Below are 26179 nucleotides of genomic sequence, written 5' to 3' on the forward strand. Positions count from 1 at the left end.
ATTCCACCATGCATTCTATTTGCTTGCTACTGTATATGGTATGCCACATCAGATACCACTACTCTTTTTCCTATTCTCTTACATGCACTCCAGAAAAACAAAGCACATCTATGCTGACTTCATTATTTGCACTGTGTCACAGTAGTTGGGGGAGATGCTGTGTACTGTCTTTGCTTTAGGTACTGGGTACACTGCTTAGCGATATCACAGACATTACTATATCCTGTGTGCCTACACACAGGCCTCTAGCCTTCCTGCACCATGCTTGTGACTTTTAAGCCCAATGTACATAGTTGACCATGCTGGTGACAACACCTGCTGCTTTCTACTAGCTGCTATCCTGCATTTGCTGCAAACAAGCTTCCCCCACAGTTCTTCAGATGCTTGTTTGAGAGCACTGTAGATGGGACAGTGCCTTCCAACAGGATGAAGCCAGACTCGTTATTAATCCGTGAATGAACCTGGCTATACAGGAGTCATTAAGGCTCCCAGAGCATCAACATGCAGCCTTCCCCAACAGTTGGCATCACTAAATAGACAATGCATGGTGCCAGCCATGCAATGAACAGTGTGAGCCACATCACACACAGTACTTGTGATAGGATGGGTCAGGCAGGTCAGCAACAACAGCCCTCAGCAAACAGATCTGACATTTAGCACTAAAGCAGCTCCGTGTGCTGTCTGGTGATACCTCTCTCTCTTGAGAGGAGCCCCACTTCCCACTTAAGGCAAAAAAAAACCAGTGCCAACCTAGCCAAGACTGAGGTACTGTAGAGGATGGACACTCTCCTATCATACCTCAGTATACACAAGAGACAACTTTGCTGCTCCTCAGGATATACGCATCTAACAGGCAATGGAGAAATATTTTCTTTGGACAGACCTAATCACGGCTTCCTCAAAGAATGGGAGGAGGAGAAAATGACTGCAAGAGGAGAACTGAGTCCCAGAAGTTGGGCTGGGCTGAATGTGAGCACTTGCTCTCTGACCCAGTGGGTCAGGAACAACTGGGAGGCCTTCCCCAGCACTTAATCATTGGAGAGTAAGGACCAGGTGCTGGGCCTAGCAGCAGACCATGATGCTAATCTGGAGACACCCCTACACGCTCATTTATACTTCAGTAGCAGCCCTTAGACTAAGATGAACAAGACAAAATGTACACAGATCCTCCTCTTTATGGCTAATCTTTCAGGCTCTCCACTGACACAGACAAGAACTAGAATTTTCATTTATATCTGTTTATATCATTATCTCAAAGATCCAGATCTTTTATTATTATTTATTTTACACATGCAAATTGAGGTTCTCCAGAGGAAAAAAACTGATAAAAAACAAAGAAGTCAGACAGTAAGTTACCAGCCGAGCACAACTGACCTTATTTCAAACTCTTTTACAACCCACAGCAAGGACTGGAAATGTATTTCATCCCCACCAGAGCTTCTAACAGGCTTAAGCAAGAGAACATGGTGTCAGCGAGTCCAGGGATGCCCTTTGAAAATCATGGATTCTGAGTGGGAGAAAACACAGTGAGGCAACCAAGTGCTCTTTCCACTTCATTAAAACTAAAAATCAATGTCTTTTAATATACTCCGTATGGTATCATAATTTCAAGCTCAGAATTACAAGCAGTTATTGCTATTTGGGAAGTATAGATTCCCCCATCTCATGTTGTTTGTGAAACAGCCTTACCAAGGCATTCTTGATCTTCATTTAGCACTGCAGCTCTTGCTGTTTTACAGGGAGGGATCAACCTTCACAGGACAGGCAGAAAAACCAAGAGAGAAGAGCAAACTGCAGAAGCATGGAGATAAAGACATGTGGAAAGAACCATCCCTTTTAGATTTTCCTGTTAGAGATATCTGCAAACAGAAACATGCTTTCAACGCAAATTCCAAACAGCCCATATTTAAAATGGTGCACTGAAGAAAGATAAAATAAAATAAACCACCAACAAAAGCAAAATATCTGATTATCTCGGGATGCGCAGAGTTAAATGTTATGGTCAACTTCCAGGGTTTTCCCAAGCAGAATTCAAGGAGACTGACCTTCATTCTGTTGTAACTCTTGTTATTTCCTGCTAGTTGCCATAGAATAGCAGTATCCTTGGCATCATGCTACAGAGATTTCCTACCTGCTCACACACACACATGCAAAAAAAGAAATGGGTTTAGTGACAACTAAATGGTGTGGTCAGTTGTATGGTGGCACGTGCTTAAGCAGAAGTATGTGACCACTGTTCCCTTAGCATTTGGAGCTGTCTCGTTTGATTCATGCTTATCTTAGAAAGCAGCAACATCTTAAAATAAAACCTCAGTGGAGCCAGGAGGGAACTCGCTGGCAATGCACGCTTTAAATACACTCCAGTTCTGCAAACATCTTGTGAGCAAGATTACCCTTAATGAACGGGATTATTCATGCCCACAAAGTCAGGTATAACGTGAAATGTGTGAACAAATGAAACTTATAAAAAACAACACCAGCAGAGTCTGCCCAAAGTGTAGAGTGTGAATTCACTTATGGGTGGGGTGAGGGCTGATGATGGTTTCGGGTTTTAATCATCAGCCACAAAGTTAAGTGCTTGAGGGAAAGAACAGAAAGGACAGAGTCCCAGGACCTGGCCCATGCAACACACTGCAGAATAGCCATGTCACAGCAGCTGGGAGAACTACCTTATGCTACTCCCTCCCATACAGCCCTAGCAGGACAGCCAGGGGAAGAAGAAACAGGTGCTGGCAGATCTTCACTAGGAGGGGATTCTCTGCAGGGCAGATACCAAACAGGAAGGAAAAAGAAGTCACCGTCTTTAGTTAGGGAGAATTACTGAGACCCGCTGGCTTACATGTCTGCAAAATTAACACTGAACAAGTGACCACGTTAAAAAAAAAACAGTCTACCTAGGAACAATGCACTCAAAGCACTTTAACTCATTTCATTTTAAAAGCAGAGCAATTTAAATATACCTTGAAGAAGCCCACCTAAGGCTTCAGCCTGGAAGCTAAGTACTTGATTCCACAGCCCTTTCTGCCTTAAGAGGTAATTCATGCTATGCAGGAAAGCATGTAAGCACACAGCTCTCAAGCCTCCCACTGCCAGTCTCAATATGATGTGTAGCTCCACCGAAACTGGCAGCTCTCACATCATTTCTAGCTTTTATTCCCATTCAACTCATCTTCTACTTCTTACGCAAATGATCCCATTTTCTCAATGTGCAGCGTTTACCATCAAATCTGAATGACTAGTTTCTGTTCAAATGGCAGAGATGTTTTCTGAGACCATGTGAAAATGAGAACGCTGTGGCAATCAGTCTCTTACACAGTCATACTACTCCAGGATCTGCACTAGTTCCCATTAGGTTTGCAAATGAGACTTTGACTGCTTTGACTTACAATGCAGGACAATTAAGTGCACACTAATGGTGGAAAATATACCTGATGCGTAGCTGCACCTCAGCAGCAAGCGTCGCGTGCAATATCAAACAATAATTACACCATTTGGCACTGATCCTGTCACTGTATCCATACTCCCACCCCATACACTGCTACCAGCCTGGCACAGCCCACTGCATACTCACAGCACTGTACAGGAGCAGCATCCAGCACCTCCAAGCCACAGACCATAGAATTACAGAATCATAAAATCATTAAGGTTGGAAAAGACCTCTAAGTTCATCTAGTCTGACCCATCCCTGCCATGCCCACTAACCACGTCCACATTCACAAAGCTTTTGAATACCTCCAGGGACGGTGTTTTTCCTCTATCCCAGGCCAGTGGTAGGCCACTCAAGAGATTAACTGAGGATTGGCAAGTGAGGGAGAAGGTGAGACCTCTTCTTTGAAGCCCTACTGGCCTCTCATTCAAAAGGCATTGCAGCCATGCTACCAGTTTCAAATCAGCACCACCTCTCCCAGGGCCTTCAGCACAAAGAATGCAGGAGCAGCCGCCAAGTCACCAGGGCACCACTTGACACTTGGTGCCACCACACATGACTGGGCATCTGGGACCCGGAACACGTGTTGTGTCAGTCGCCGGTAGCACGGAGCACCAGGCCCCACGTGCTGCTGGCAATCCTACAGCCTCAGCACTGAGGGCTCCAGGGACCACACAGGTCTGGTGCCTCTTCCTTCCTCGTTCTGTCAGAGCGGGATTTGCTCATCTGGCAGTGACACCACACACATCCTTTCCTGCCACTTCCTGGAAGCAGGATGTGTGTGCTATTTGTATTTCCTATCGAAGCCACTCATCACCAAGATGAGATAAACATACACATGTATATATAATGTATATGCATGATGTATGTAAGATGTATCCAAAACACAGCTCGTATTTTGTCCTGCAAAGTTCTTTATGAGTTTCAGAATGCCAGGTGAGGATGGAATATCCTATTTGACCTCCATTTTAAAGACATAAACCAGATAAATCAGATATCTTCACCAATCGCCTTTTGCAAAGAGCTCCACACTTGTGTCCGTGTCACACACGGAAAGCAACAGCCCTTGGGAAGAGTGAGGCTGTCCCGAATGCACTCTTCCAGAAACACTGCTTGTCATTTTGCTGTAAGACGCAGACTTTCGACAGAATAAAGATCAAAAAAGAAAAGAAGAAAACAAAACTGAAAGTTAAAATTTAACCGACTCAGGTACTTAAAAACACACACGCACACAAAAAAAGCGGTAACCGGTAAATGCCTCCTCCCCCAGAGCAAAGAAAGCACGTCCGCCCAGAAGCCAGCGCCTGACCGCAACTCGCTGCTGTCCCGCTGGAGATGGGTGAGAAACCGACGGGAACGGCGCTGCGGTGCGGATGGCGGCAGGAGGTAGCGCTGAGAGCGGGGCGGTGGGCACAGATGCGAGCCCGCAGCTGTTCCCCAGGCGGAAACCAGCTCCCCGAGAGCAGTTCCGTGTTGAGCCGCGGTCCCACGGCCGCCGCGCGGCACAACACCGACGACCGAAGGATGCGCCCCCCCGCCCCGCACCCAGCTCCGAGGGCTTTTTGTTCCCCGAGTCAGAGCGGGCTGGACCCGGCCCAAGCGCCCATCCCGAGCACTGCGAGAGGACAGACGGACAAGTGGGACGAGCTGGCTGGCGGGCGGGGGGTTCGTGTAGCGGCAGGGGGCGGGGGCTGCGGCTCGTAAGAAGTTGGGGGGTGGAGGGGAAGAAATATATAAATAAAACCAAGAAATACAAGGAGGGAAAAACTCCGCTCTCCCTCCGACGGCGGACTCTTCGGCGCGTCTGCCGGCCCGACAGGTGCCCCCCGCCGCGCCCGGCCCCGAGTCTCCAGCCGACGCCCGGACAGCGCGGCTCCCCAGCCCGCCCCCCGAGGCTCGGCCCCGCTCACCTCATGGCGCGGCTCGGCGGGCGCTGCCGCTGCCCCAGCGCCGGGCCGGGGAGCGCAGCGGCGGCGGCAGAAGCTGCTCCCGTTCCCGCGGCGGTGCCCGGCCCCTACGAGACGCCTGGCTGCGGGGCGGTAGAGGCCGGGCCGCGCAGGGCTGGGGGCGGGCGGGACGCCGCGCCTCCCTCCTTCCCCTCTCCGCCTCCTGCGCCCCGCCGGCAGCCGCGGCCGCCCCAGGGAGGGGGCACGGAGTGGTCGGGGCTGGGTGCGGCTGTGGGCTGGGGGTGTTGGTTTCGCCGCTGCGCGGTCTGCTCGCTTTTCTTTTTTCTTCTAGTAGAAATGTTGCAGCTCGCGGCTTTAAACCTTAGAAACTGTTTGTTGTGATCGTAACGTGTTGTCGGCACCTCACAGGAACCTCAGAAATGTCCCCTTCTTCATTGGTCGTTGTTTTTCGCTTTAAAGGAAGGCACTTCGTGGCATTAAAGTTTCCCATTTTGTACCGTTATCTTGCGTCTCTGCTGCTGGCAACAGAGGTGCTGAGCACAGTACTCAGTGAACAGAGAGCACTTGCGTGTGCATGTTCAGGGAGTGCTTCCCCTGATGCAGCTTTCGTCCCTGGCTTCTGCTCCTGTCACAGGGCATCCTTCTTGGGGCAGTGCTTCCCCTGCTGCTCCACAACCACCATTCTGCACCGGGAAACCACAGTTAGACATGCCTGAGCCTCCTCTTCTCCAGGCTGAACACATCCAGCACTTCAGCCTTACTTCATATGGCAAGTTCTTCAAACCTGATGGTCTCTCTAGCACAGTACTGGCCTGAAATTGTGTCAAGAGGGGGTCAGGTTGGATATTAGGAGAAACTTCTCAGAAGGAGAGATGATGCATTGGCACAGGCTGCCCAGGGAAGTGGTGGAGTCACTGTCCCTGAAGGTGTTCGTGAAACATGAAGATGTGGCACTGAGCAACATGGTTTAGTGGGCATGGTGGTAATGGATCAACAGTTGGACTTCATCTCAGCAGTGCTGCTCTAGGCAGACATAGCCCAGCCTAGACCAACACCCTGCTTCTACAGAAGACTGGACCAGGTTCTATCTCCAGAGATCCCTTCCACTCTTCACCTCTGAGTCAGCACGTTATGTGTCAGGGAATGGTAGAGCTGCCCTGGCTGTGAGAAACCAAACTGAAATGATTTCAGTACTTCACTGCAACAGATATTGTCACACAGGCATAAAGGTGCTTGCTGCAGGAGGGCAGGACAGGGATCATGACTTCATAAACACCACACAGCCACTGCCACATATTGCTGTATACCATTGCTGTTAATACAGCTCCTGCAGGCTCCCAAGGCTGCAGCCATTAAAGGTGGGTTAGGTAAGGTAAGGTTCATGCTTAGCACGTGCACATAAGCAAGCAAGCAAACACTTTCACTGCTGTAGCTTTTTATCTGTTCCCTCCCCAGCTCTTTGAAACTTGTGATTCCTGTCAGCAGCAAAACAGCTGTGAATTTTAGTCTCAACAAATTGCTCCCAGTCTGTCACTACAGCATAGAAATGTAGTCCAGTTTGGTCCATCCACATCAAGAGGATTTTGAGGGGAATTCCAGATGGACACTCTCCATATCTTTCCCACTTCTCAAGCAGTTGCTGAAGTAAACATGGAGCTAAACTGCTGAGCTGGTTGTTGGAGCAATGCTTTGGCTCTCTGCAGAGAAATTAATAGATGGAAACCACATGGATACAGATTTACTGGGACCAGCAGCTTTTAGTACACACAGATGAGCAACCTCTCTGCATATGAATACTACTGATTGAGGCTTTTTCTGACCAGTGGCTGGTCTGGGTACAGCCAGAAGAAGAACCAGAATTCAGAAGCAATTGTGCTCAGTTCCTCTGAGCTACAGATGCTCTTCAAAGTTCAATGCCCAAATGAACTCTGCGTCCTGTTTCAGATAGTTCCTAGGGAAAGCCCCGTGTTGGCTCCAGCACACAGATGTGCTGCTTATCAATTAGAAAGCCCAGAATCCCAGGATCTCCCTGAGGACTTTGTTGGGTGACCTCAACTGCTGTCTTCGCACTGTAAATACAAGGGAGTTTGTAAAGGCTAAGACTTTGGGGATTTAGTGCAAAGGGAAGTCCAGGTGGTTGTCACTAGGGAGCGACTAACAACCTGGAGCAGGTAAGAGTGGTGCCTTTCCATGCATTCTGGAGCCTGTCCTGCCTTCTAATGCCTGCACTGCTGTCCTTTCTGTCCCCTCCTGAGTCCCTCACACACCCCTGGCATTGTGCTGCTGGAGTATTGAGTGGGGAGAAGAACTGCAGATCTTGGGGATGGCCCCAGGCTGCCTGGTATAGTGCTGGCCACCTCACCTGCTGTGACAGCTGCTCCTGGGGACACAGATCAGAGAGAGGGGATGTGGAGGAGAAGTGTCAAGAAAAGTGTTTATAAAATTTTTACTTTGTGGCTTTATGGTTCTGTAAAAAATGTAACCTACTGCAGCAGGCTTAACCATGGTACTCCCTGCTCACATTGGGATACTTTCCTAACCATCCTGAAGCTTACCTGAGAGCAGTGACTATACTTGCTCTGTTTGATTTTAACGTTGACACCAAAAGAGAAGCTCCATCCCAGAAGCTGAGCTTCTTCCCACCTTCAGATAGCTATCCTCAGTCTGCCCTAGGGCTACTATCAGTCCCATCCATCTTACCTCCTCTTTGTGTAAAGGTTTTTAAGTTCTTAGCACACCAAAGTTCTCTTCCACCTTTTGTAATTCATGGTAGAATTCATCACCAAGTCCTTAGCACTATCAGTTTCCTCTCCAGAATAGCATGCCTACATGGCACAGAACTATCATAACTATACATTAGAATTACAGAATCACAAGGTTGGAAAGGACCTACACGATCATCTAGTCCAACTGACCTCCCATTACTGTTGCTACCACAAGCTACTAAACCATCTCTCGTAGCTCCTCATCCAGACACCATCCAGAACACTGCCAGGGACGGCGACTCCACCACCTCCCTGGGCAGCCATTCCAGCGCCTGACCACTCTCTGAGAGAAAAAGTTCTTTCTAATGTCTAATCTAAACCTCCTCTGGTACAACTTGACTTGCAGCCATTTCCTTGGGTCCTGTTTGTTGCTTGGGAGAAGAGGCCAAGCCCCTCCTCATCACAACCTCCCTTCAGGAAGTTGTAGATTGCAGTGAGATCTCCCCGAGCCTCCTCTTCTCCAGACTGAACAATCCCAGCTCCCTCAGCCGCTCCTCATAAGACTTGTGCTCCAGACCCCTCACCAGTTTCGTTGCCGTTCCAGCGCCTTAGAACTGGATTTAAGACATACACACTGAGCATACTGCAGTACAGTTCTGAAAACCTGTTAGAAGAGGGAAGTCTGAAACAACACAAAAACACAAAAAAACCAACAGTATATTCAAAAGGAAGATGAGAATATACTGGCAAAAAACACTTATGCCTGAACTAGGACTGCACAATTACAACAGAAGGGTGGGTGGAGCCTCTACAGCAATTCTTCTACCAGAATGGGATTGAGAGGAAACAATCCTGAGCATCTTGCTCAGGAATTTGTGCATGATCCAGCTCTTGGGGTTTGATAAAGAAATGTGTATGTCAGCTAGAAGGCTCATGTGTTCACACAGCCAGCTCTCCTCTTTTTCTCACCTCCATTAGCTTGAAAACTACTGTTGGTAGAAGGAATCAAGGTAGCTGTTGAAGATGAGCGAGGGAAGGTTGTACAAGTATGAAATAAGGGATAGGAAAGACAAGAGATCTGTTAGTTGTGGAAATGGTAATATCTGTGTTGCAGTTCTCACTCACTTCTGAATTCTGGGTATGTACAAATATTTGTGGATTCAGATACCTAATATGAAAGGCATTGCTTTTTAATAAAAGACAAAAAGGTGAAGACTTAAAGCAGGTGTTGATATCCAATAATAAAGGCTGGTGCACGAAGCTCCTCGATTCTTCCAGACTGTTGGTGTTCTCAAGAAATGGCATTTTTCCATTTGCAAAATGAATGCTTAACATTCTGAAAAAAATACAGTAATTATACTTTATTAATGACAACTTGCTCTTGAAAAGTATCTCATCATCTGTCTTTGGGGCCCCTGCCAAGGGGCCAACTGATCACAGCTCTCAGAACTGTCACACTGCAGGGGGACCCAGAAAGCCCAAACCCAGCTCTGGTTGCAGTGCATAGTTGCTGCATGTCCTGATGAAGCACGTTCAGCCCCAGCCACAGCACCAGGAGGGTGCAGGAGCCTGAACATGGACAAAGATGACAATCATCACTGTAAAATTAGAGCTGCTTTTTCCAGAAGGGCAGGTGCTTCTGGCAATCTTCCAGCCCCATCAGAAACCAGGCATATTCTAGTAGTCATCTGTGTACCCCTTGTAGCAGACAGAAACTAAGTATAAAAACTTTGAGGAGCTGGTGTTTCCTCCAGGCACAGCCCCCACTGGGGTTGTCAGAAAAAGTCTAAGACGACAGCATGGACAAATTGGGAGGCTCCTCTCTTTGTATTTTTAATTAAAAGCACAAAATCTTAAATCTTCCCATTCACCAGAAGAGCTTAGTCAGCCAGTGTTTCTCCTCCCATCACCTCTCTGGTGGTGTGAGATGCAATTTTCAAGTCTTTGGTTTGGGAGAAGAAGTGCTAAAGAGAAGACCAGAAAAACAAATACTGGAAGTGTGAAGGAGCAGCTTCTGACCCAGGACAGAAACAAACAGCGGGCAATCAGCCTAGCCTCACGGCAGGGGAGGGCATATGGCATTCTCAGGAAAGCAGAGACTGTTTTTTTGGCCCTGGGACAGAGTGAGGACACCACTGCAGTTTGGTTTGCCAAACTGAAATGTTCATGGTTGGAGGATGCTAGGAGTTTCTTTTCTAGCACTTTCTTAATGGCTGTTTTTAAAACTGCTACTTGTATTGAAAAACAAAAAAACTGTTTGAAGTCAGCTCCCAAACCCCTGGGAGGCCATACGAATTTGTGTTGGCAAATATCATTTATTATAAATGTTCCCTTCTTTTTAACTGCTGCAGGCCTGGCCATCAACACAGAACATGTGGATCTTAAGTTCCTTTTTCAGTTGCTATCAGCAGAGAAGAAAGATGTATGATAAAGTTTATCACGTTCATTCTCTTATTCTTCTTCCTTTCCTTCATTAATTTGAAGCACATTGCCACTGAAGAATGGTTTCAGGAACATAAAGGTTAGCTTTTTCATACCTGCCCCTCAGCTCAGCTCTCTGATCCTGAAGACTATTGAGTTCCCATCAAAGACCAAGTACAGCATGAAGGCCTTCCTTTTGTCCCTAGGCACTGTGTGAAATTAGGATGAAACACAGCAGATCATAGCTGGTAGACAAGGGCTGTATTAAAACTCTTTTAAAACCTTTTTTTTCCAAAAATACAACAATCAAGCTATAAAATAGTCTTAAATAGTAACCATAGATTCAAATGAAGTAAAAATGCAAGGCATATGACTGTTACAATAACTTAAGAATACATAATAGTGCCATAACCTATTTAAACAGAATAATGAAATATTTGAAGTAAATTTTCATTTACAGTTCTCTTGAAACAAGTCACACAGCCTTCAGTTACCTAGAAAAAATTAGCTTGAAGAAGTCATGACAAAAATCTCCAACACAGTGGGAACAAAATCAGTGCAAAATCCAGGTCTGGTTGAAATTGACATAAACCTCCCACTGGCTTCAATGCCTAAACCTGATTTTCATTTCCAGTCATGTGTCAAAAAAGCAAATTATTCTCAGATACTTAAGTAGGAACTCAGTGAGTAATGACTACCTTAATTTCATGCACAGTGCATTTTGCTGGATGGTTAGAGGAATCAATCGTAGATGAAAAGCTAAGCACACTATGTTGAAATACCAGCACCTTAGCAAACAGAGGAATACTTCAGCTTCAGAAGGCATCTGTGTGTCTATCTACAATCTGTACTATATGATTACAGTTTAATACAGGCATATCTGCTGATCCTCAAACCACTAGGTGGATTTGTTGGTGGCTACACCTCATGATTTCAAATTTTCAGCTATCTACAGAGACAGGCAAATACATGAGACCATCCAAGTGAGCTTTTCCAAATACATCACAACCAAGTCTGGATATCAGAGCTCAGGCTGGAAGATAGGCAGGGTATGCCTTTGAAGCCACAAGCACGAGTGGTTCAGAGAAAAGTCTGAATATTCCTCCTTAGAGTATGAGATGTGAAGCAGGTGCTTATCTCTGCAGGTGTCATTCCTGAGATCACTCTTAGATTTGGTTCTGGCCTGTTGGGTTAGCAGAAAACTCTGTACTGCAGAAAGGACATAGCACAGGGCAGCCTACACAAGGTGGGACTGGTTCCACCAGTACAACTAGCAAGGAAATGCTGTTGCTGCAGCAATGCACTTTTACAAGCAGGAATGCCCCACTTGAAAAGCTGGCCCAGAAACAGCCAGGAAGGCAGTGCAGGTGCATTTTTTAATTCACGTCTGGTACCAATGCAATGGATTACCAAAGAAGAGTGATGAGAAAAAAAAAACAACAAGGCTGAGCTTAGCACAGGACCCAGCCCCATAGCAGGAGGCCAAGGAGGACTTTGAATGGGCACATGTTCCCAGATAACTCTTTAGAACTTGAAGAGTGTCAGGAACAACAGCCTTTACTCTACTGCCTGCTGAGATGCCAATCCAAGTGTGTCAAGGGAGGAACGAATAACATGAGTGGAAAGAAATTTAAGTTCTGCAGCAGTTACCTTTCAAAATAAACAAAGTAAGAACATCTTCGTCCTTAAAACATGATCAAAGCACTTGCAAAAGTTACCAGGATGTTCTCAATATCATTCTCATGTCTTTCTGGAGTGGGATGTGAGACAGCATTCCTTTTCACTTGTAAATAGCTCTGGCTTTTGATGGGTCAAATTATCTAGAAGTGGATAGGGTTTCACTGCCATTCATGACACTAGTAAACTCTCTTGACTCTTTCAACCTGAAATCAGCAACATTAACATTTGGAAAATATACTTTAATGCTGTAGTGTTGATTAGATTCATCCTTCAGCATGCCTACACCACAATACCAGTAAACAGACAGGATGATGACTTGCCTGCTTGCTGGTCAGTTTCCGAGTCCTCCATTTACTCTTGATCGGCTTCCTCTAACTGAAAAGCAGTGTGACTCAAAGCCTGTTCATCAGCAGCAGGTTGGTCAGTCTCTTCATCTGCTGTGACTGCTGGCCTGTGCTCCTCAGCAGGTGCCTCTATCTGATCAGGCAGAGGTTTTTGGCTAAACGCATCTAAGCGTTTTTCAGTCACCGTACGAATCAATGCTGAAATAGACAAAACTGTCATTAGCAAACAGAGTGAAAAAAACCACTGTAATTTGAAATGATTTACATGTTGCTGACCTGTGAATTCTTGTGCTGAGGAAAAAAAACCAAACCCAAATAGAAATAATACTAATGGTGAAAGAATGTGTAAATAAGAAAAATCATCGCTGTTGCTGTAGCCTAACTACAATCAGAGGTTTGCACTGAAAGCACTGATTTGAAAGGGTTCACCTGGACTGCCTTGTACATCTCTTCATTGTTGTCTGGTCACTTTTGGAACAGGCCACCCTACAAGGTGAATTAGCCAGGTTGCGTATCATGTAATGTTTTTGGCAGAGGGTAGTACTGGAACTGTGGGAGTCATCAAAAAGACTTTCTATTTCTGAAAAGCAGCTGTTAAACATCTGTTCTGTATTATTTTTGTTGTTTTGCCTTTCTAAGTTTTTCTAAACATTGTACCTCTTCCAAACCAATGAAAATAACAATAATTCAACATTCACTTTGAAATACATCATTTAAATATAGTAAATAAACAGGCCAGTGATGGAGGAAGAGGTCTTTAACATAGAAAATGGGACAACGTACAGATACCAAAAGAAGATTCCTTGCTAATTTGTGGGCTGAGTTCTTTATCTCTTGAGAAGACAAACATGCCACCTTAGATTGTGGATTCTTCCCTTGCAGTTCTGTTTTTTTATTGCATGGTGACAAAATTAGCCATTTACACAGCTTCTGTATTCAAGTAGCTTAAAAAAACATCCTATGCTTTTGCATAAGTAGGAGAAGAAGCCAGAATCTCAGCTGAGGTTGCACCTGCCTTCACAAAACTTGTTGGAGAAAGTAATCCACAGTTTCTTTTGGCAGAGATAATGGTTTATTCAATAGTGCATGCTTGGATATAAGCCAGGACACACAGTGGGTAAACTAGCATAAATAGATGCTGCCAGTATTACTTATTAGCCTGCTTTAATTATTCTGCGCATCTACAAATTGGTGCAAAACCCTGGTATCTGGCAGTAAAAATTGAAGATTTCACAAGAATATGATGGACAATCTGATGGTATATCCTACAGCAACATCTTCCTTGAGTTGTTTTATCAGTGGTCACATGCAACATTTCTTGCTCAAAAGGAGAGAAAATTCCTTCCCTCAAGAAGAAATCCTTTAAGAAGTGGTTCTTAAGTGTACCCACCAACACATATATCATAGGATAAAAATACTAACTGTGCAGCTGTAGCTATCTGAATTGGACCTCAACAAAGGAAATACTGGGTCCTGGTTAAGCTGAAAATTAACCCAAAGGAAACAAACACAATCGTAATTCAAATCCACAATCACTGCTTGAGGTGAAACTGCAAAAATGAATATGTAAAGCAAGTATAAGAATGGGTTTGGCCTGGTAGACACACATGCATCATAATTTTGTACTTCTACAAAAGACAGTTTTAAGACTGTCCAGCCTCTGAAGACTGACCAATAGAAGAACCCACATGCTTAGTCCAAAATAGCCCAAAAGAAAGCAGAGAGTGATACTTTAATCTGCTTCAAAAGCAAGGACTTGATTATTGATTGCTGAAGTAGTAAGTTCTTGTTCTGATGAAAAGTGCTGGTCACCTGACCTTACTGTCATGCCAAAAGTATTGCATCTCTCAGCAGCAATACATGTCAAACAACATAAAGCACCAGCAGAGAGAGAAATTAGTGCAGCATGTTTGGCAATTCTAACACTTCAGATAAGAATCAATCATTTAGTGGCTGCAGTAGTGATTTTCCCAACTTTTATAATCATTTTAAAATGTAAAATTAATAAATACAAAACCCAAAGGCAGACATACAAAGCCACAGATGCTTGGAACTCTTGTTAAAATGACACCTGCTCCCTTAGTCCATAATGAGCATACAACCATTATATTTGCTCTGACTGGGGAAAAAAACAATTACAAACAAAGAGCCCAGATTAACTGATAACTTACAGTCAAGCATCACCCTTCCCAGAATCTTCTTTTCTAGTGTTTCTTCCACTTCTGTCATCAGCCATGGCAGGAATTCTGTCTCAATGTCTGTAAGAATTTGGCAGAATGAAAGCGAGAAAAAGCATCTGTTTATTAAGGATGAGCAATGGGATCTCTGGGCTGTTTTTCATTTGCTATGATCATTAAGGGATGAACAACCTCGCCAGAAGATACTTGCTCTGCAAGAGCCAGATGAAATCTCTCAGGATTTGTTAGGTGCCTTGTCTCCCACCTCTTTTGCTGAGATTCTTCATCATAATGGACCTGAACCAGAGTCCTCTCAACTTCATTGATTTTCAAAGGGGCTGGCTTAACACCCCCCAAAGGGCAAGCACACATGAGATGCACAGTAATGTTCTAGTTAGATGAAAATAACTATCCTGAGCAACTCAGAAGAATAACATTTCCTGCTCTGCTTTCCAAGTACATCTGGCTTCTGGTCTGCTGAAAGCATTTGTTCTCTCTGACCAAAAAGCTCTTGCTTACTCCAGTCATGCTTTTTGCATGTGGCAGTTCCAATCCCTGCTCAGTTTGCAAAACACACTCAGTTTCTGCATTTGCCTTCTGTCTCATTCTGGAGAGAGTGCACCCTCTCTGCGGGAACTGGATAAGCAGGGTGCATCAGGGTAGCCCATAAGAAATGCTGCTGATTCTGAAAGCTTGAAAGTTGCTGATGTACAACTCTAAAGTTATTTGCAGAGCCTAATTCTTATTGACCATTTTTAACTTTACTCCAGCAATCATTAACAAAGATTCAGATTGATATATATATTTCCTCACTTATCCTATCAAAATATGCTTAAAACAGTTTGAATCCCTCTCTCTTTCTCTACCGGTCCTCTCCATTTGTTTCTACCAACATAAAAGCAGCTCTTCTCATGTTAAGTAAAACTGTCAGCTCTTACATATTTTTGAACACTTGGTGCAGATAACCAATGTTTGTATTAAAAACGTGAGTTTGGAAACTACCTGTGCAAGCACAAATGCAAACGAATAAAGTATTTTTACATTATTCCAAATAATAGGACCATAAAGTGTGTTTATGGATGGTTTGACTTTTACATTACTCCATATATTAAAAAAATAAAGTACAAACCTCTTTCTATAGGATCATAGAAGAACCCACTCTCGTGAAGACTGTTGAAGACTGAGGGAATAAGATCAGCCAAATAACGCTTAGCAAATGTCTGAGCTGCAATTTTCTCCATGGTCTCTTTCTCTTTCTGCAGCATTTGCATCTGCAGCTGTTTGCAGCGTTCCTGTCAAGACAACACTGCGCTTCAACTTTCAGCCCCTTAGCTCTTTTGATCTAGATTTTGAAGAATCATCAGTGTGAAACTTGTAAACAGCAGAGATAATCAGAGTACCAATACTTAAGTATTGAGCTGGATGCCAGTATTTGTGGCCTCTAACTCTCACAAAAAAACTCCTTGAAAGCAAGCCTGAATCTGTGGGGTACAAGGACTAGAGGAATCCTTTGATATAGCTTTTTTAACTTTGGCAAGTCTGTAAAATAAGGGTCTTGTGTCTGGCTAAATGAAATCCATCTCTGATACCTTATCATCCATTGATATCTTAACTGCTTGATTATCCATCTTGGACTGGATGATCATTTAGGTCTTTTCCAACCTTGGTGATTCTATGATTATTGCAGATAGAGCTGATTGATGCCCTTGAAATAAGGTGAGGTTGGGTAAAAACTTAATCAGCTTTTCACTTTTCTGATTTTATATACTATTTGACATAAGAAAAAATTAAAACATAGGTTGGTCCAGGAAAACAATAATAACGTTAACATTATTAACCCAAATAAACAGAAATTAAGACTTGCCATTTCTATTTATTTCTACTTGCTAGATACTACTAGCATAGTTTTGTACTTGGAGATCCTGAGAGGTATGTGCACTTGTACAGCAGCACATGCATTCTGTGTGAAAGAACATGAGGTGCTTCTCACATTCAAGCACTGTAACTACTCATTTAGATATTATCATAATGAACAGGCTTGAGTAACAGCTGCACACTACTGTCAGGTTTGACCTTCTGATCAGGTGCCTGAGTCACCAGGTCACTTGAGCATGACTGCTCTAGTGGAACAGAACAGTACAGAGCAGAAACATGAGAGCAAAAATCTGTGTGAAGCTGTATGGCACCAAAATGCTTTCAGGAACATCAAACTTGACAATACCCTTCTGCCCACATTCAGCTTATTTCAGAGCTCATCTTTTAGTACTGGACGTAGCGAGCACTCACACAGGCCTGTTTTACTCCTAATAAGACTTACCTTCTCCTCTCTGTATCGCCTGTCTTGCTCTTCCAGGCGCTGGACCTCAGCCAGCTCTGCATTGCGCAGTTCTGCATAGGCTTGCTGATGTGCCCACAGATTGGCCAGCTCTTCTTCCTCCATGACTTCCAGCAAAGCTTGCTCAATGGTTTTCCCAGTCAGCACTTCCAGGATTGGCTTGACTTCAATGTCAAAGTCAAAGAGCTGGGGATGAGAGTCAGTGAAACAAAAATAAATGACCCCTTACCACAATCCCTCTCAGCATCTTGGCAAGGAGCAAAGGAGGATGATTGAAACACCTGTGCAGAAAAAGGTGATGAGAAGTGGAGGTCGGGATCCAGTGCCATCTAAAGCAGGAAGCATGAACGCTGTTGGGGTCTAAGTGATGAGTGGGCTGGAGTAAGACACCACATACTCAGCTGCAGCCACTCAAGGCACTGTCAAGGAGAAGCAGAGCGCTCACGTGGACCCTACTGCTGCTCCCTTCTGTGTTTCCAGTCCCTGTCTGGTTGGTTACTATTTCCACAGAGGAGAATATTTCTCAGTATTGTTGTTCTTAGCTGAAAGAAGCAGAACCTGCATACATTCCTCAGTTTTGTATGGTTTCTTTCGCATATTCTATAAGAAGTTCCTTTCTGGTCTTGTCTGTTTTGTTCAATATAGGAAATACACTTTACTACTACTTGTGGATGTGGATGTGACTTTGCTTCATACCTCTCCTTCTTCTATTTGTGTCGCCACATCTCTTCCTGTTTTGGCTGGCACAAACAAAGGAGTGGGAGGTCTGTCCAAAAATGCATCTGTTTGACACTCCATATCAACCTCTATGGCCCGGTCACTTATCTCTTCCAAATACAGCTCTAGAAATAAAACACAAGGAATGCTCCACATTGGATTCTTTTTTATTTTAATTCACGACTATTTTTGATTAGTGTACTATGTGAACTACATACAAAGGATGCTGTGAAGCTGTATCTATAAAGTTACCAAAAAAACAAAACCAAAAGCAAATTAAAACAAAGAAAAAAAAGCCCCCAGAACTGTTTGCTACAAAAGCCATTTGATACCACACTTTCTGTGACATCTGGTCCAGTTCTTGGAAATTACTCCTAAACCCATTCACCAGGTTTCTAAAGAGATCATTCTAGACCATTTTCAGTCCACCTTGCAGAATAAACAGTTCTTGCTAGAGGTAATGGGATATGGCAGTTTGAGAAATGGACAACGATTACCGATCTACTAACTATTAACAGTAATAAGCCACACATTTTTCTCCATTGCATGAAGAAGGCTGGATCTGTTGGATTTTGAAAAAACAACGCTCTCCTTCTGGGCCAACTGGAAGTAGCTTTGAGTTAACCACACATCTATAGCACCACGTGCTTCACTTGAATTACATGTCTCTTTCCCGCTGTAGAGATTAACAGCCTAGCACAGAAAAGAAGGTCTGGGGAATACTTAAGATTATCAGCACTGAAAGATGGGAAGAAAGAGACCATGATAGCCACAATAGACTGCCTCCTTCTGCATCCAACAGAATTTCAGTGCTGAAAAGTCACTGTACATTGGAGGAGGGTTCAGCTGTGCTGTAGTTCACAAAACCAAAGCCCAGATCTGACTAGAACGTACCACAGCAGCTTTCCCAGTTTATAAGACGATCTGAAATGCTTTTCAGAAGGGCACAGCAATACATTGTGCTCATCCCATGATTACCCACTGCCAAACGTTGGTCTTGCGACAAATACATTGTTTGCTCACAAATAAGGCAGTTTCCTATTTAAAATTAGGGCCACTACCCATTCTTCTTTCCTTTCCCCCCAGTAATTTTTAATACTGGTCTTACTAAAAGAACACACCTCTGTTTGAGGCATACATCAAACTTCTCTGATGATACTGGAAAAGGAAAGAATAAATGAAGTTGTCTTGACCAGTGTTCAAGAATGTGCACTGAGAGCTGAAAAACAGACGTTCTTTAAAAAAAAAAGTCACTCTCATTAACCAAGTTCATTAGTAATTAAACAGAACTAAAAATAGAGAGTTTATAATGGAAAGGATTAGAGAACCTTAACCTGAATTGATTCTACCAACTGAATCAACACTTCAGTAAGTTAATTTAGACCAGCAAGTTTTTGTTCTCAGATTATTATTATACTTTTAAAATCATTCTTTACCTGTCTGCACATGGACGTGCTCTCTGCCTTCCACAGGCTCAGGTGTTCGTAGCTGTATTTGCTCTTCTGCTTTCTTTCTAGCCAATGCTCTCCTCCGTGCTTCTCTCTGCCTTTGAATCTCAAATGCATTAGGATGATGGATACACTGGACAGGAGCAAACAACAAAATAAATTAAAAATACACCACCATACACTTGGTACTTGGAAACTACAATTTCTCTTGCAAATGAAGCCTGCTGTTGTTTTTAGCATTACAAACCTAGTATTTCAGATTTACTTTTCAGTTTAGACTCATTCTAAATTGTCAGTTTCCTTAAAGACTAGAGCATGAAACTAACTGGTATCCAGATGTACTGGATACCTACAGGTGTACTTTAATGCCATCTCACGCTGAGATAAAACAAGATAAAGCACATTAAAATGGCTTATTCTCACTCAGCTGCGAGTTTCCAGGTGGAACTTTAAGAAAGTGAAATGGACTTCCCCAACACAAGAAAGATGTGGAGCTTTTGAAGAAGGTCTAGAGGAGGACCACGAAGATTATCAGATTGCTAGAGCACCTCTCCTATGAAGACAGGCTAAAGGAACAGGGCTTGTTCATCCTGGAAAAAGGAAGGCTGTGTGGAGACCACATTGCAGCCTTCCAATATTTGAAAGGAGTTTATAAATATGAGGTAAATCAACTTTCTACATGGGTAGGCAGTGACAGGACAAGGAGGAATGGTTTTAAACTAAAGGAAGGGAGATTTAGATTAGACGTCATGGGGAAGTTTTTTCTTACTGAAAGAGTGGTGAGCTGCTGGAACAAAGCTGCTTGGAACAACTAACAAATAGCACAAAGCTATTTCCATACAATTGCTTTTAAGAACAGACTGCTTTAAATTCCTACGCAAAGCATCCTTGTAGAAATCATCTCTGAAGAAATCACAGAATCATTAAAGCCAGAAAATATGATCATTTAATCTGACCACCGGCCCATCCCACTGTCCCTCAGTGCCACATCCACACGGCTCTTGAACGCCTCCAGGGACAGCGACCGCATCACCTCCCTGTGCAGCCCGTGCCACTGCCTCACTGCTCTTCCTGAGAAGAAACGTCTCCTAATACCCCACCAAACCCCCCCCGGCACGAGAAACTAAGGCGCTGCTTCTCAATGAAGCCGTGGGAAGATGCCCGCGGAGAACCTACCGTCGGCACGGCTTGACGGGAGTACGTGTTGCCGCGCACCACCCTCCTGTCGTACATCAGGTTGGCCCAGCGGGCGGGCTCCTTCACCCTGCAACAACAAGCGCCCACGGCTGCGGTGAGGGCAGCGCAACCTCAAACTACAGCCCCTAAAACCCCAAGTCCCGGGATTCCCCCCATCCCGGGAAGGGCAGCGTGCTAAGGGCAGCGTGCTAAGGGCACTCACGGCTCGTCGGCCTCCGGAGGTGCTCGGTACTTTGGGCGGGCTGGCACGGCGCGTGGAGGGCTGCAGTAGGTGTAGGGCAAGGCGGAGGTCGCCTGCGGCGGCGGGCGCAGCGCGGGCATCATGGCGGTGGGCGCAAGCGGCTCCCGCTCCCACAGCGGCACGGCTGTAACGAGCCCAGGCAACCGTCTCTAGGCAACGCGGGGAACGCGCTGCGCATGCGCGGGGCCAGGGTACGTCTCTACCAGTGGTGGCGGCGAGGAGGGGTGCCGCGGGACGGCCGTTAGCTCGGCTCGGGCAGCACTGAGGGGTGGCCGCGCGGTGGCGCTGCCGTCCGTCCGCCGCTCGCCAGCCGCGAAGGGGCAGGGCGGTGCGTGGCTGTGGTGGAGGCTGTGCCTGCGCCTGGCTGCGGGGTCGGTACGAAGCGAAAGTTTGGGGTGGGGGAAGGTCGTAGAAATCTGTTGGATCGCATGTTGGTGGCTGGTGTAGCAGTGTCCCGAAGGGTAACCTACTGTACTGTGTGTACGTTGGTCTGGGAAGCTGTTGTGGGATTTAGATACCTCAAAGATGTTGTATGGTAGGAAATAGGAGAGTGAGGTGGGCCCTTGGTATGACCTCTGCACCCCCTGTCATAGAATCGTGGAATCACAGAATCTAAGCAGAGCCTAACAGCAGTTAAGGGTTACTGCTATAGCAATAGCTCTTTATAATCTTTGTGAGTAGCCTTGATCGCTTCAGCAATGCTGAGTGTATAGAACATCCCTGCCCCTTGTTTCTGGAATCCTTCTGGAAGCTGTTTGTTTTAGTTCAGTTATGTTGCTATGGCAGGTGTAGGTGCTCCATGACAATACCTTATATAGACAGTCACAGGTTTCAGGTAGCAGAGAATGTTTCCTTCACAGGTGGCCTGCAAGGAGCAAGGGAACCAGGAGTATGGTGTCACTGGGGAGGGAGGTGAGAGCAGAACTGACAAAGCTAACCAGAACCAATAGAACCTAGGGTTTTTTTTTACCATCAAGTCCAGAAAGCATTGGAAGTACTTCACAGGAGGAGCAAAGGTCAGCAAGTGCCAGATATGCCATTGTCTTCACGTGGACATCACAGAATCATAGAGCAATCCAGACTGAAAATGACTGAACTGTCTGGCAGAAATATTAAACACAGTTATAAGCATGCTCTGATGCTCTTGGAGAACAGTTAGCAGAAGTGCAGTGAACCCTGCTTATGTCATGCTGCGGTGATGGGGTCAGAGGGAATCAGCAATACTGCAGCAGTGCTGTGTCCTTGGTAAGTGACAGCCTTCAGATGGTGCCTTTGCTGATGTTTACATTTAATACATTTGTGATATACAGCCAGTATCTACACGTAGGCCTAGCTCTGACAGTGAGATACTTAGCTTTAGTAAAAATATATACCAGCTTGCAAACTTCTACAAATGAGAGACGTAGAAGGAAAAAAAAACACCAACCTACCAGAGCTAAACTTGAATCCCAATGGTGAGATTACCATTTTTCTAAGCGGTGTTGGTGATTGTGATCTACAGTCGTCAAAGGGATAACATGCAGATCCTTTTCCTCATGTCTCTGAGCCAAAATAGTTAAACTTCCTTGTTTTTGTTCTTTCTGCAGCTTCCTTTTGACTGAACTCATGAGGCAAGCAGGGCTGTGAAATTCCAGTTCTGAAGGGCTTAATTTTTCCAGTGCTTAACAAGAGATTTTGTTACTCATGATTTCAAGACAAAATTAGCAAATACTTTGTCACCTCTGATTCCGAGCACCTTTTTTCTCTCAAATTCCTGCACAAGTTTGCTTTTCAGTATGACAGACTTACAGGGCTTGCATCCTTGCCCTATACCACCCCAGAACTCCATACCCACTGTCTAGAAAAAGTCAGGGAGGGGTTAAAAAGCATTTCAGGGAGTGGAGCAAAGCACAGCACATTCAGTTTTAAACCATCATTTGTTAAAGTGCTGGTTGAAAAATCAATTGTTGGTGACCTTCCTACTGAAACTCAAGTCCATTGTGCATCATTACCCCCTCTACAGTCTCTCTTTACATTCCTTGGACAAGGCACTTGCGGTTGTCTTCCTTTTACCCCAAAAGTTCTGCCTTATTTTCTGTCTCCCTGGGCAATTGTTCAATTACATAAAATCTGCAGAGTAGGAAAAGACTGATCTGCTTCTGTTGGCCCTTCACTATAGCTTCTCTGTTCACCTTAAGATAAATGGCCTTTTTTCATGTATCTTGGAGTCAGAGCAGGATCATCCTTTATTCACTGAGGTTGAGCTGCACAGTCCAAAGCTGTGCAGGAGGCATATGGAAAATGCAAACCCTGATACCAAATAACTTTACTACAGTTCTGCAGTCTATCTCAATGCCAACCTTCCTGGGCACTTAAGGAGAAGTAGTAAATGCTCTCCTCTTTCACATGCTCAAAAACTTCCAAGGGGAAGCAGTGAATGCTCTTTTCTTTCACATGCTCAAAAGCTTCTCAAGTGCTGTATCTTCTGGCTATAACTCTATCCCTTAGGACAGCCATGTATCTGTATATCTTGTCATGTAATGTTCTGTGCTCCTCTGAATACCGGGCTCTGCAGAATTCTGCAGTTGATGCTGTGGATCACTTCTCACCTCAGAACTGATTGGTGAACTGTATGCAAAGCTGCATGTGTATGTAGATCTAATCATGGCTTTATGATGAAGACAGAATTCACACTTGGAAGAGCAGTGGGAAAGGTGAGGGCATACATCTGTTTTTCAGTGCTTGTGCCCTGTGTATAATGAGGTTGAATTGCCTGGGCCAAGACCGTGCAGTTAACATGAGGAAAAACAGGCATATCTCCCATCTTTATCACAAGAATATCTTCTCTTGGAATCTGCTTGGGTTTCATCTTAAAAGAATTTTTTTTTAAAAAAAGCAACGTTTTATAATTTAGATCTTGACTTGATATGTATGATACTGCAGCTGAAGGGCTGGAATCTGGACTGCAGCGGCTGACAAGGAAGTTGGTGAGAGGTTTGCGGGTTGCGGAGAGAAAGAGTTTCAAGCAGCCGTTGGGTCAGTTCTGTAAAAAGCTGATTGGCTAAAAGAGGTTTTGTTTAGAAAGTGACAAATCTTTCCTAGAAACCTTTTCTTATTATTACCCATCAGAGGAAGCTGAGCTCAGTGGGTTCAGGAGTTGTAAACTGTTTGTTCAGACTCACATGCTGGCACCCCAGGTTAGAAACAGAAAAGGATCTGTGGCCTCTTCTCCCCTAGCAGAAGCTTCACTCTGAAGTGAGAAGTTGGTGTAATTATCACAGTTAATGAAAAGGAGTTAGTTAAAATTATGAGTGATACTTTCTATAAGGGGGGAAAAAAGGACTGTACAATTAGTGGCTCTCAGTAAAAGAGAGAGAGAAAAAAAACATTGAGAAAGCAGCTGGCTGTGTATATGAAAGTCAGCTGCCTGTATGGAGATTGTATCTCTTATCCAGTGCCCTTTTCCCCTGGATTTTTCCCAGGGTTATCGTCTGTCTGTTTGAAAAGTTCCTTCCCCTTGTGAGTATCTAACCTTCAGAAGTTCCTCACTGTTCTGATGACACGTGTGATAAGGACTGACTGCTGAGAAAATTCAGAGAAAAATGTAACCAGAGCGCCTAACCAAGGTGGCTTCCTTTTCCTGTAGTCGGAAATTGTCCTCGTGGAGGCACATGATAGACACAGCTCCTGCAGTCCGCCTAAAGCTAGCAGTTCAACAGTGTGTTATAACCACCTTAGTTTTGCAGCTGGGTGTGATCGGTTCTGGCAATGAAATGCTTTCTGGATCAGACAGTTAACCAAGCAGACTTCAAAGCTAACTTGGTTAATCTCCTGACTGAATTTCTGAGTGAAATTAGTGAATGTTTCTATGCTGCTTTACATATGAGACAAGCATATTCTGCTATGCAGAGGGAATGTGGACCAAGAAAGCAGCTTTTCATGCCTTTCCACTCAGCTCTCATTGCCCTCTGGGTCTGCAAAGCTGTGCAGAAGCCAGCCTGCTGTGTAGAACATCATAGCAGGGAGGTTGAATGAAAATACAAGATTGTATGAATGACACTTGAAAACATCATCTTTTCCTGAGAGCGAGTACATTAATGGATTGAAGGAAAAAAGATCACATTATGTTCACAGAGTTCTGGCACTGAGCCATTCGGCATGAGCCCTTTTTAAAATGTGGAAGGGTTTCCCTTTGTAGGAATCTTGTGGGGAGTGTCTCAGGATGCATTCAGATGGGAGATGGATGAAATTCCTGACATCCGTAATGACAGCTTCCTTTAAGGGAACCCGTGAGCTGGGAGGTCTTGGAGAGGAGGCACTGGAAATTAGTAACTCCTTAGCTTGATTACTCTTTCATCTGCTGCAGACTATTGTTCAGAATCCTGAGCTGCCTACTTATATTCATTCAAAGCATGCCCCTGTGATAATTAAGTGCTGTAATCTCTAGCAAAAAATGGCAAAAACATTTTTTCCTGGGTCAAGGGACTTTCCTGTGTGCAGTGGTACGGTGAAATAGCGATTTGCAGTATATGGGTGAGGAGTGAGTCAGCCTTGGAACAAGCAGTGATTGTGTACTGCTGTGACAATCCAGCGCCTCTGCTGGGTTAGCGCCAAAGCTGGTATGGGCAGTAGAGAAACAAGAACTCCCAGACTAAAATTGGCAGATTTTTTTTCTATGGGTGGCTTTTGGTCTCCTGTGATATATCTTTTAATTGTAATTGGAGGCACTTGAAAGCAGCATTTTGAAATGGAATGTTATGGTAAAAATGGATCACATGGAACTCCCTACAGTATGTAACCGAGTTATAAGACAGTCATTTCCTGATTAGCTTTTAACATTCCAAAATTATACATACTCCGGGCAAGAGTCTCCAAACCAGTTTGACTTCAGTGCTACAGGAAAGTACAGAGATATTACAGAATCACAGAATCATAGAATGGCCCAGGTTGGAAGGGACATTAAGATCATGAAGCTCCAACCCCTGCCCCGCCACAGGCAGGGCCACCAACCTCCATATTTAATGCTAGACCAGGCTGCCCAGGGCCCCATCCAACCTGGCCTTGAACACCTCCAGGGATGGGGCATCCCCAGCCTCTCTGGGCAGCCTGTTTGAGCACCTCAGCATTCTCATAGTAAAGAACTTCTCCCTGACATCAAACCTAAATCTTCCTTCTTCAACTCAAAACCATTTCCCCTCGTCCTGCTGTTATCTACCCTTTCAAAGAGTTGACTCCCCTCCTGTTTATAGGTTCCCTTTAGGTACTGAAATACTGCAATGAAATCAACCTGCAGCCTTCTCCAGGCTGAACAAGCCCAGCTCCCTCAGCCTGTCTTTGTAGGGGAGGTGCTCCATCCCTCTGATCATCTTTGTGGCCCTCCTCTGGACCCTCTCCAGCAGCTCTCTTTCTTTTTTGTACTGGGGGCTCCAAACCTGTATGCAGTGCTCCAGATGGGGCCTCACGAGGGCAGAGTAGAGAGGGACAATCACCTCCCTGTCCCTGCTGGCCACCCCTCTTCTGATGGAGCCCAGGTTACCATTTGCGTCCTGAGCTGCCGGAGCACACTGCTGGCTCATGTTCAGTTTCTCATCCACCGGGACC

General features: G+C 44.8%; 2 protein-coding genes across 8 annotated transcripts in view; both read right to left on the reverse strand.

Moving 5' to 3' along the window:
• PLAGL1 (PLAG1 like zinc finger 1) overlaps nt 1-7623 on the reverse strand; it is a 42871-nt gene extending 35248 nt beyond the window's left edge. Inside the window, exons 1-3 of one of the 6 annotated variants that reach the window (XM_072330866.1) lie at nt 5338-7623; nt 1690-1859; nt 1375-1507 (exon numbers count right to left, since the gene is read on the reverse strand). The gene's annotated coding sequence lies outside the window, so the exon portion shown is untranslated. The other 5 variants (XM_072330865.1, XM_072330868.1, XM_072330872.1 and 2 more) reach the window with 5 other exon arrangements.
• A 1561-nt stretch (nt 7624-9184) lies between these two features.
• On the reverse strand, nt 9185-20771 carry RSPH3 (radial spoke head 3). Of its 2 annotated transcripts, XR_011903001.1 has the most exons (9): nt 20561-20771; nt 20338-20425; nt 19150-19294; nt 17693-17838; nt 16979-17182; nt 15791-15953; nt 14656-14742; nt 10577-12682; nt 9185-9375 (listed from the first exon to the last, which is right to left on the reverse strand). XR_011903001.1 is itself a non-coding variant. In XM_072330874.1 (8 exons), the coding sequence occupies exons 1-8, from the start codon at nt 20680-20682 to the stop codon at nt 12492-12494; spliced, it is 1146 nt and encodes a 381-aa protein (XP_072186975.1). In that variant the 5' UTR covers nt 20683-20771; the 3' UTR covers nt 9515-12491. The 2 variants fall into 2 exon arrangements, 1 of the variants encoding a protein (XP_072186975.1); XM_072330874.1 differs by lacking the exon at nt 9185-9375 and having other exon boundaries at nt 9515-12682.
• Between the last annotated feature and the right edge of the window lie 5408 nt (nt 20772-26179).

This window comes from Excalfactoria chinensis, chromosome 3, assembly GCF_039878825.1.
Source record: "Excalfactoria chinensis isolate bCotChi1 chromosome 3, bCotChi1.hap2, whole genome shotgun sequence".
In the NCBI taxonomy this organism is placed as follows: domain Eukaryota; kingdom Metazoa; phylum Chordata; class Aves; order Galliformes; family Phasianidae; genus Excalfactoria; species Excalfactoria chinensis.

What these genes read in the sequence shown, in the direction of transcription:
- RSPH3 (XM_072330874.1), bottom strand. Translation starts at nt 20,682, where the DNA reads ATGATGCCCGCGCTGCGCCCGCCGCCGCAGGCGACCTCCGCCTTGCCC. An exon ending in GCACGTCCATGTGCAGACAG is followed by an intron (nt 17,839 to 19,149) that starts GTAAAGAATGAT and finishes TTTTATTTCTAG; the next exon opens with AGCTGTATTTGGAAGAGATA. An exon ending in GGCGATACAGAGAGGAGAAG is followed by an intron (nt 15,954 to 16,978) that starts GTAAGTCTTATT and finishes TTGTCTTGACAG; the next exon opens with GAACGCTGCAAACAGCTGCA.